General features: G+C 39.8%; 1 protein-coding gene across 6 annotated transcripts in view; it reads left to right on the plus strand.

Annotated features, from left to right (window-relative positions):
* Positions 1–3,268: 3,268 nt before the first annotated feature.
* The window catches only part of sfmbt2 (Scm like with four mbt domains 2), a 57,570-nt gene continuing 50,046 nt past the window's right edge, over positions 3,269–10,792 (plus strand). For 2 of the 6 annotated variants that reach the window (XM_039791178.1, XM_039791183.1), the window contains exons 1-2: positions 3,269–3,468; positions 10,340–10,520. In XM_039791178.1, coding sequence (XP_039647112.1) covers positions 10,430–10,520 — 91 coding nt within the window. In that variant the 5' untranslated portion in view covers positions 3,269–3,468; positions 10,340–10,429. Of the gene's footprint in view, positions 3,469–3,714; positions 3,734–7,390; positions 7,816–9,633; positions 9,718–10,339; positions 10,521–10,792 lie in introns of those variants that run through there. The other 4 variants (XM_039791182.1, XM_039791181.1, XM_039791179.1 and 1 more) reach the window with 4 other exon arrangements.

The raw sequence follows: 10,792 nt of genomic DNA on the forward strand, positions 1-10,792 counted from the left end.
TTTTGTATTGTTTTGTCCGCAACTGTTTATGTTGCTATATCTTGCGCAGGTCTCTCCTGCAAAATAATTCTCCATCTTAGTTGGAACTTACCTATTTAAATAAGGTACAATAATATAAAATTTGATCAACCTCAAAAAAGACAGTCAAAACTTTTTTTACCCTGTTGACTGTTTTCCATCTTTTTATTTTGAAGTAAAATTTACCTAAACTTCCTGTTGAAGTTCGTCCAAATTGACGCAGGTCTGTGCGGGTTACGTCCGTGGGCTCTCGCGGCAGAATTCCTTGAATGTGCGCGAGACCGCTTCAGAGCCTTTTGGCACCGGGTCGTGCGCGCGAGGGCCCATGCATGAGGCAGATTTCAGACGCTCACGTGAACATGAAGGCTAAAGGAAATCTTCAGTTTGAAAGTCGACGGATACAACTCACTTTAGGCTATTTATGACTAATCATAAGAAGCAGAGAGGGTGTAGTTGTGGGATTCCTAATTATAACATGATCTACAGTATACCCAACTCAGAGAAGACAATTAGGGATATCATTGGTTGTACAAATGCTCTGATTTGTCAGAATATAAGCTTTAAAAATGTCTTTTAAAAAAGTCAGTTTTGAATCATTCCACACGCCCTCTTATGGGACTATAAAAACATAACTTGGCTGTGTGGAGCCATGAACACAGCTGTGAGAAAATGAGAAGAATGCAACAGCTGTAAATTAATTTACACCCCAGCCATCTCAATAGATATGGCCAAATAGCCTACTGCACCGAGTCTGGCTCTGAAATGTCACTTCTAAGTCTAACTGCTTGTCTAGATTGGGCCTGTCAACACAATTGCATTCACACAAGCAAACATTACTTTCAATTTATTCACATTCATTAACATTATTAAACTGACACTAAACTCTCCTTCCGCCGCAGACAGAAACTTTTCTGTCTGTTGACACGGCGAAGACCTTTTTTAATAGGCTACACATTCTTTCTTTCAGTGCATCATGGGGGCATATTATTCCACCTGCAGATAAATTGGAGATTATAAATGAATAGCTTAAATAAATAAATATATGTATGTGCTTTATTTGATTACAATACCCCACATAAGGGAGACTCAGACTGGTTCTGATAATAACTTGTTTCACGCTTTACTAAATAGTTCATTTAGGCTTCAGAAGATGCATAATCGTTTATAAATGAAGCCAAAACAGTGCTTTGTGCAGGGAGGCTGCGGGCTCATGCACACGTCTGTGTAGGCCTATAAAAGGGGGGGGGGGGCTTAATCCTTTCTCGCGCGCGCTTGGAAAAGCCTCTTCTCTGGCAGATTATGGAGCACGGCGCACGCTCCAACCATCTGTTCCTCCAGCGGCATCACACCGGCAAGAGCGCCTCTTCTCCTGTCTTGATGCTTCCTTTGTGTCTTTATGATCTTTATGAATCATATCTGTCGCCGTTAAAGCAACACTGAACATCCCGTTACAGGTTTCAAAATAAAATCCTTAAGCAGTTAAAGCAACTGTGCCACTCTCTGTCATTATGGCACTTATTTTGTAGCCTATAGCCATACACATCCCCATTACATTTTGGTGACTTAAACCTTTTTGGCTTGTAGTCCCTTTAAATTAAGCAAACGTCTAGAGAGTTTTTTTTTTTTTTTTTGGTAACCAGTAACATTAAAAGAGCAAACAATTTGACAGTTTGACAAGTTTTTTTTTAAAAAACACAATTTTGCGGAAAATAAGTGGCTATTCTTTTTGTTAGTTTTTTTTATCCCTTTAATCATCTTGTGACTGCTCAGAGTTTTGGGACCCTTGGTGGTAGCGACCCACATGTTGAAAAGTATGCCTTAAAACCATAAGGCAATACCTTGCAGAAAACTCTTTGATTTAATATCTTGCAAATAGTTAGGTTACTCATGGATCCTATTTCTCTTAAAAAGCTGTTTCAGGCTTTCCATTTCCATCAAACATCCGCTCTTTATCGACTCCTCAGTTATGAAATATGGACTAAAGAAAAGGATAACTTTTATCTAAGTGTTCAGGTAAAATCAAGCCACGCAAACAGGCAAACATTTTTAATAGCCTTTGCATATCACGTTTTCAAATATGCTTGACTTATTTAGGCTATATGAGACCCGGGTGTGTCACATATTGCGTTTTTCTTTCATGAATTTGCCCGGGGAAGTTCGGTCAACTTTGAGGGGATTCGCAGCAAAATATGTGTAAGACAATTTAAACGCCTAAAGGTCCAACGTTTGTTTAAATGATGTTCCCAAAGGTCAAGAGTAAACTTCCATGCTTGAAGAGAAACATGCTAATTTAATTTCACCGAAGCCTAATTTAGAAAGTCTCCCAACACACCTCGTGTTATACCGGCAGTATAAGCCATGTATAGGTTTCACTTTCAGGATTTCCACCCTGAGAGTTCAGTTAAATTCAGTGCAACAAAAAAAAAACGTGTGTATCTTGTATCTCCCTGGCTGGGACTAGCTTACCTCTAGGCTACTGGTTGTTGTTGTGGTAATAATAGTATATCTGTTTATGGAAATATGTGCCAACCTTTGAACCAAAGGCATGCCTATTAAACGTGGAGCAATGCGCTCCTACCACTAGAGGATACTGTTGACTTTGATAAGACACGGCGCCATTAAAATAACATAATCTCAGGGTATTTCTCAAGAGCTGTTGAAGAAAAGTGATTCCCGAAACAAACCAAAAAAAAATTGGAGCAGAATGAAGCGGTCAAAAGAGCAAATGGTTATAAGAGATAATACATTATTGACTTATCCGGGTTATTCGTGCGCAAAAGCAGCTTAAGGGGAAAGGTTGTTAAACAGCTATGGTCAGCTATACATGTTCTTAAAATATCACCACTTTTATTAGCATTTTCTTTTATGATTATATGCGGTGATAGTTGTTCTTCCAGAAAACTGTATCAAACTGATCAAATGCCTGTGAACACTAAAAACAAATTAATTTGAGCTGCCAACGATGATTAATTGATATGAATTACAGAGGCCCATTGATTTTAAATAAAAAGTTACATTAGAAAAAAAGCTTTTACGAGCATAAAAAGTAATGTTTTGTAAAAAGTAATGTACACACAGTTTTCCACTGAGGTGTGTTTGGTTTTGTTGGCGACTGAACTTCAGTTCCCCTTTTGACAGGCTAAAGAAATATTTTTTTTATTTTTGCTGCTGCACTTAAAAGGTCCATGAAGGAGTTGGCTTGAAAATATCTGTAGATGTTTTTGGACATGCGCAGATGGGAGATGCCATATTGGAACGGGGGCAGCAGCAGCAGTAGCTGAAAGACGTCGCTCGCGTTGCTGTGCTCGTGCTTCATGCGAACGAGGAGAAGAGAGAGAGAGGCGAGAGAGAGAGAGAGAGAGAGAGAGAGAGAGAGAGAGAGAGAGAGAGAGAGAGAGAGAGAAAACAGAGGGGGTCTCGAGAAGGAGAGGCGACCAAAAACTTGCACAGGTAAGACAGGTGACGGCTCCGGCGGTCCTGGAAGGCTTTTCCGTGGTTACTGTCTTGTTATTTTCGTTTTGTCGACGGAATTAACACAGGGAGAGTTATTTCTCTACCCCCTTTCGCTAAAAAGCCACGAAGTGCTCCCGAGGCGGTTTCTGTAGAAACGAGAAAATAGTCGCGAGCGTTCGTTCGCAAGCCCAAGTTGTTCAAAGTGTCTCTCACGCGCTGTAATTAACAGCTTTCACCGGCTGGGAGGACGCTGGGACTCGCGGTAATACGTTTTATTGCGCTGGTTTTCCTCACTGTTTGTGTCTGTCGTGTAGGCTACTTACCTGTTTGTGAAATAACGTGAATTTTAATAAAATGCCCGAGTCACAGTTAAACCGTTATTTGAAGGTGTTTTTGAATGTTGTGTTTAAAGACCATTCACGACGCAATTTAGTTGGACGTGAAACACGAAGTTGTTTTCATAGACTCGCATTTAGAAATGACTTAATGCAGTCATTCGCATGTCAGTGAGTCATTTTGGATTTTTTTCGTCACCCTTAGGTGCGTAAAAGCCATCGGAAAATACCGGACACTGCCAAAATGTCAAACCACTTTCAACATGGCGGGTTATGGTGTTGAGGGGGAAAAACTGCGCCTTAAAATCTTTGAACGAGGAAAAAATAAAATGATGGCAGATAACGCGCCCGGTTCTGTTTCTTTTGATGGACATACACGAGGTTTAATCAATTAAATCCAAAGTGTGCTTTTGGCAATTCCGTGGGAGTTTTTTTCCGCTGCAGTTTTGAGTGTGCAAAGTACATGACCGGAGTGCCTGCTGGTCGGCTACACCCCTCGCAGCCTCATCTTCCTCATGTGCACTTAACGTTTCCTCTTTCACTTTTATCCAAAAAATGCTCGAGCTCATGCGGTACCGTCTGTTTCCAGACCATATTATATCAGATTAATATCGTTTTCCCAAATAAAACCGACTGCAGGATGATTTAATTCCCCATTTTGCCTGAAATCTTAGATTAATGTGTTGATGGTTGCACAGTCGGGCGAGATATTTTTTTCCCAGTTTATTGTTTCTCTATGGGTACATTTGCAACGATTAAGCAGATAATTGGGTTAAACCGCGCGTAGGCTATCTGTTTAATTATTTCTTTTTTTGCAGGCGGTCTGCAAATCCGGGGTTTACAGCTTTGCATTAGCCTATTCGAGGATTCCTCCATATTAAATTCGTCACCATAATGAACAGAAACAAAAAGACTGCACGTTATGGAGCCGACGGTAGACGCTGAATAAATAAATCATGCTTTTACACTTCTTGTTGCTCCAACGATATTTTTTTCCATGGAGCTGCGAGTGGGGATGGATGGGAGAGCGGCAGTCTCGTGCATGCTCCAAAAAAGAAGAGCACTTTTAAAAAGGGGGGGGGGGGGGGTAAAAACAAACATGGCCATAAAGGTAAAACATGCATAATCCTTTTTCTCCACGGGGAGAGATCAATAGGAGTCCTGCTGCACTAATACATTATTGATGGTTTGGACTGATTCGGCTTCTTTTTCTTTCTTTTTTTTTGCAAGAACCATCAGCCATTTTTTTTTCATTTAGCTGTTTTTGATGAAGGCATTGTATGTTAATGTTCTTGTGAATGTTTTTTCAATCACACCGAAAGGAAGTCTACATTAAAGAGGGAAGGAAAGATAGAGAAAAAGAAAGGGGAGGTCACTTTATACAGGAAATAATGAGGCCAGGATCCTTTCTTTTTTTTTTTTGTTTGTTTGTTTCTGTCTTTCTCTCTCTCTGCTGTTGGCAAACAAACTCTCTGCCTGTATTTGAATAAGGGGAGGACTTTTCTACGCAAATGTAAGATTCCACCTCCTATCAAAGCTTCAGGTTTTGTAGAACGTGTTTTATGTTTGTAGGAAGTCATTTCCAGTCATTGATGTTGAAATAAGAAAGCCCCCTGCACTGTTTTCTCTTTCTTGTTTGTTCTGGTCCACCAGGGGCAGTTGCTGTTTGCACTTCATCATTTTATAGTTAGCTGATCTCAGTGGGCATCATAGGCAAGAAACACAGGACGCATTGTGTAAAAAACGGTCATAATTGAGAGGAAGAAACAGAGGGCAAATTGTTTTATCAAGGCCTCCTGTTGCCAAGAGGAAACAACTCTTGGATGGGTCTAAAAGAGGAGAACCTAATAGGGAGTAATGCAATAAAACCCAAGCCCATGCAGTAGTTAATCTCCTAAATCCCCCCATTAAATCTTTGGCATGGATCAGTTTAGGGAAAGGCAGGAGGACAACATGTGGATGCCCAGCGACCCATCAGGGGCTAATCAATAAAAAATAAAAAAAAACTCAATCTGAGACCGGGGGGGGGGGCACACAAATGTCCTGAGATTAACTCTCCCAGACCAGTTTAATCCCCTGGTGCCCAATCTGGACTGTTTCCTCCGGGACTGCTGCAGCCCAGTAAGCTTCATCAAGTATAAATGCTGCTCTGAAAACAGTCGGCTTGTTTCAGAGATAAAGATTGAGTCAAATAGCTGACAGTGACCTTCTGAACAAAAGCCTGTGAATGTTTTTTTTTTTTTTGCTCCTGTGGGTTTTAACCAGTCAGGGAACAAATTAAGAAAAAACTCACTGAGCGAGCGGAGGACCAGAGGACATCCAAAAGTTTCCTACGATAATAAATATGTCAGGGTGAATTTTGGGGAAATGAGCAATCCAGAACAAAAGTATTTGGACGATGACACATTTCCTGTGTTTTTTTTGTTGTCGCTCTGACCTCCATCTAGCACATGAGGAGTTTGAGATGAAACAACTTTCCGTTTTCGTTAAATGTTTTCACATCTGTATTGAGTAATCAGTGTTGGACCAGCAGCCCCTGTTTTTTTTATATACATATTGTGTCCAATTTCTGGACAGCGCAGAAGGACAATGATAGGGCTTCAGCTCCCACACTTTTCAATGGATGTGGTTGTTAAACCCTTTTAATTAAAGCTCAACGTCGCCACTTTAACCACATAGTCTTTGTTTCATTTTAAATGCAATGTGCTGGAGTATAGAACCAAAACGATACCAAAAAAATCAAGAATGTCTATGTACATGTATTTAAAGGCTGCACTTAATGTTCAGCCTCCACTAGGGCTGCAATTAGTCATTAATCTGTTGATTATATATTTAATAGATTAAATCGTGTTCCCAGAGTCTTTAAATTGCTTGTCTTTTGTAATCGACAGTCTAAAAGCCTAAACATATTCAATTTTACAATGATATAAAACAGACAAAATCAGCTAATTTAGCCATATTTGCTTGATAAATAACTTGTTGGGTGCTTTTCTGCGGATCGACTGAGTGTTTCATCATTCATTTCTTGATGGAAGTATAAAAACATGGCATCTTGGGTTTTAACATGTCACTCAGTATTTAAAGCTGTACTGAAGTGTTGAAACAAGCAGATGCAGAATCGAATGTCATACAGTGTGGGGAAAAAACAGCTGCTTAAGGGGAATTTTAAGGGAAAAACCAGTTTCATGAGCTGCTGGGAACTACTCCTCGCACTATTTGATACCAGTGTTTGAGTGCATTTTAATGAGTTTCAATGAGCGCTGTAGAGGACTGCATGCTGATGACAGCGATGTGTCAATGCTGCTGAAGATTGTAGGGCTCTTGGGCAAGAAACACTGATAGTCTGTGTGTGTGTGTGTGTGTGTGTGTGTGGGGGGGGGCAGCGAACAGCGTCATGTGAGCCAAATTAGCTCAGCTTGTTGTTTACGCAATGGATGTTTGTCAGGGGTGTGTGTGTGTGTGTGTGTGTGCGCGCTGGTGGTGGTTCGGGGGGGGGGTAGGGCGATGCACACACTTGGTTGGTTGTGGAGACTGTCACTGCCTCTGTAGCCTCACAGTTCTGTAAATACACTCGGCTCAAACAGCAGCGTGAGTGGTGTCTGTGTTTTCATTTCCTCAGGATTTTGAGGCTCTTTTGGACACAGGACTTCAATCTATTTTCATAAGAGGATTGTTGGATTGTCACATTTTTTTCATCTTATTTCTGATTTATTTCTTTTTTTCCTTCTTTTTTTCTCCCTGAGAACACCTCAGGATGTGTGGCTTGCCTAATCACAGATTCAGAATAAGAATATGTTTCTGCTCTTCTGGATATTGATTTCAAAGTTGAGAGCGACAACCTGATCCTGGAGTTGTTTTTGGCTTGACTGTGGGATTGCTGTGTGACGGCAGCGTGCCTCGGTGTTAATTGCCAGGTGGATGGAAGTGGGTTGAAGTCGGGGAAGTGAATCATTGGTGATGTGACTGCATGACCTACTGTAGGACAACCACCCGGCAGGTGACGGATAGGGTCTGTTGTTGTGAAGATGAGTATTCTCGCATATTGTTGTGCAGATTATTTAGAAACAAGCCAGTTTTTGAAAGATATTTGTCTGTTTTTTCCCCATTACAATAGCTATTTTTCTGTAAATACATTTTAGTCGATTAATCAATTAGTGATCAACAGAAAAGTAAGTGGGAACTATTTTGATAATCAGTCAGCCATTTTTTAAGCAAATATTTTCTGGTCGCAGTTTTTCCAATGTGAGGATTTGCTTGATTGTTTTGTCTTATTTAATTGTAAACTGAAAATCTATGGGTTTTGGACTGTTGATTGGACAAAACAAGACAATTGATGACGTCAACAACAACTCTGGGGAAAATGGGATGGGCATTTTTCTCCCATTTTCTGACATTTTATAGACCAAATGATTATTTGATTAATCGAGAAAACTGTCTGCAGATTAATCAATAATGAAAATAAGCCACAATTTTAACATCCCTGGATCGCTTCCAACCTTGGATGGAAGTCATTTTCATTTTCTCTCTCTCTCTCCCTGTTCTCGCCTTCTTGTCAGCTGTTGAGTGTAAAAAAAAAATTCCAAAAATACTTACAAATGCAAGTGCTCTAGATGAGTCATTCCAAACCTGGGGGTCGGGCCCCTCAAATGGGTCACAAGATAGATCCCGAAATTCTGAATGGGTCAGGAAAAGAAGAAAAATATATATATACACCACAGCAAAGGTCACATTTTTAATTGGTGAGGCGACTGTTTAAACCGTAATCTTGTAACTACATTCAAAACAAGATGAGATCATTTGAAAATGAAGTATTTAAAAAAAAAAAAAAAAAAAAAAGATGAGATGCATCACAACCTGTCTGCTCAGCAGATGATTGATCACATTGTACATTTGCTTCACAGTAATTAATGAGTTAAAAGTTAGTTCTTTATTTTGAGCGATAATGAGCGACAAACCAAAGATGAAGGGAACAACTGCTCTACAGACAAATTAAATGTACATCTTCAAGTGGTTTAGAAACGTCACAAGCGTTCCTATTTACAGACTATTACCTTTACGTTATTTCAAGACCCATTTTGACAAAGAAACATTTGCTAATTGATACATGAATTAGCCTAACTAATGACCTCATTAGGGAAACTGATTGCGCTTACTATATCATGGTGATTATAGCCCGACCTAAGACCACTTAAGTCCCTCCTGTTTAAATACATAATTATAGTCATATTTCTTCTTTTACTTTCCATATGAAGCTACAGTGACATTACTCTGCAGTTCTATGTTAGTCTCGCTCCACGGTTGTCTGAATGAATATTTCCAGATCCCACTAATTTGTTGGCCTGTTGTCTCGATCATGTCGTTCCAGTTTTTCTACTTTGTTTGATTCTGGTTGGTTATCAGATGCAGTTTTGCTTTGGTATGCAAATACAGGCAGCCAGCAGACAGTATGCATAACCTGATATTACAGAACACAGACTGAAGAGGCAGGAGGTTGGTCTGCAATTAAACAAAATAAAAGGCTTTCTAAGCGGCTTTGATGATGCTGAAAATTAGTTGGAGAGACGAAAACTGCAAGATCTTTCTTTTCTCCTTTTCCTACACTTTGCTTTGGCTGCTAAGCGCTTGCTTGTACTTCAGTTTTTGCTCTGGACTTTCCCAGAGATCAGCTGTCTTTTCCTTGGATCTTATGTTAGTTGAGTTATGGTTTCTCCAGTTGACATTCTCATTCATTCTCATTTAGCCACGGTGGCGGTCATTGTTCAACTATCAAGTCAACATGTACAAAGTATCATACATTGTACACTTTATATATATATATATATATATATATATATATAGTTTTAAAGAATTAACACAATACAGTTTAAGTTAATCATACCAAGAAGAAGAAAAAAGAAAGCAAGAGAAAAAGGTGTGTGGCAAAGGAACAGTGTGGGCTACGTTACAGACAATGTTCATGATTACCTGAAATCTGATCTACGTAGGCTAATCAAATCAATTCATCCTTTTGACATTTATCAAATATATCTATCTTCAGTCTTAGAGCAAATGTCAAGTTTTCCATGACAAACATTTCATGCATCACATTGAACCAGTCTACACATGTGGGTGCCCCCCCCCGATTAAGCCATTTCTTAGTCATCACCTTTTTTAGTGGCAACAAGCATCATCTTGAATATGTACAGCTTAGAAGAGCCTATCAGCTGCTGTGGGTTTCTACCCAAATACACGACCTGAAAGCAAAAGTCAATCTCAACTCCCAAAACTTTTTCCATACTGCAATTCTGTTTATTCTAAAATAACTGGAAATGCAAAGTGCATAATTTCCTGTCTTTATCTTTCGAAGGAAATTCTTACCCAATAGTGGGTGTTTATTTTGGCAAATGTCAAAGCTTTCACAAACTGCCTTTAGTTTCAGTATGTGTTATGATACTGTAAGAATAGTTGGAGAGAAGCAGTGGATTGTTTTTTGAACAGTTTGGACATTATTTGATAAATCGGCGCATTAACGCTATTTATCCTTTCTATTCCAGAACTGTTGGGCAAAGTGAGAGATGCAGTGAAGGATAACCAGCGCACCACCGGTCAAAGGTTAAACACTCACCAGGAAGTGGAGGGGCAGGATGCAGTCTCTCGCCCAGGAGCAGCCTTTGGCCCTCACTGCAGTTAAGTCACACTATCCGACCAATGGGAAAGAAGAAGAGGTGAACACAGGTGAGGAAGCCCTGACGCTTTACAGCGCCTCAGCAGATCATGAGATCGGTATGGCAGATGTAGTCTGGATTCAAATGCATACGAGGAATGTGTCTGTCGCTGAGGAGGGAGACGTCTCTCATTATATTCTCTGTTTATTATTTACCTTTTAAATTGCTGTTATCCTGACTGTTAAGTCTCTTGTAGATTCTCCTTTTAAAGTTTGCAGTAAGGGTTTTGCACTAGGCTGTTAATTATGAGAGTTATTACATTATACGAATTATTGTTGTTTT

The sequence above is a fragment of the Perca fluviatilis genome, chromosome 23 (genome assembly GCF_010015445.1).
Source record: "Perca fluviatilis chromosome 23, GENO_Pfluv_1.0, whole genome shotgun sequence".
Lineage (NCBI taxonomy): Eukaryota > Metazoa > Chordata > Actinopteri > Perciformes > Percidae > Perca > Perca fluviatilis.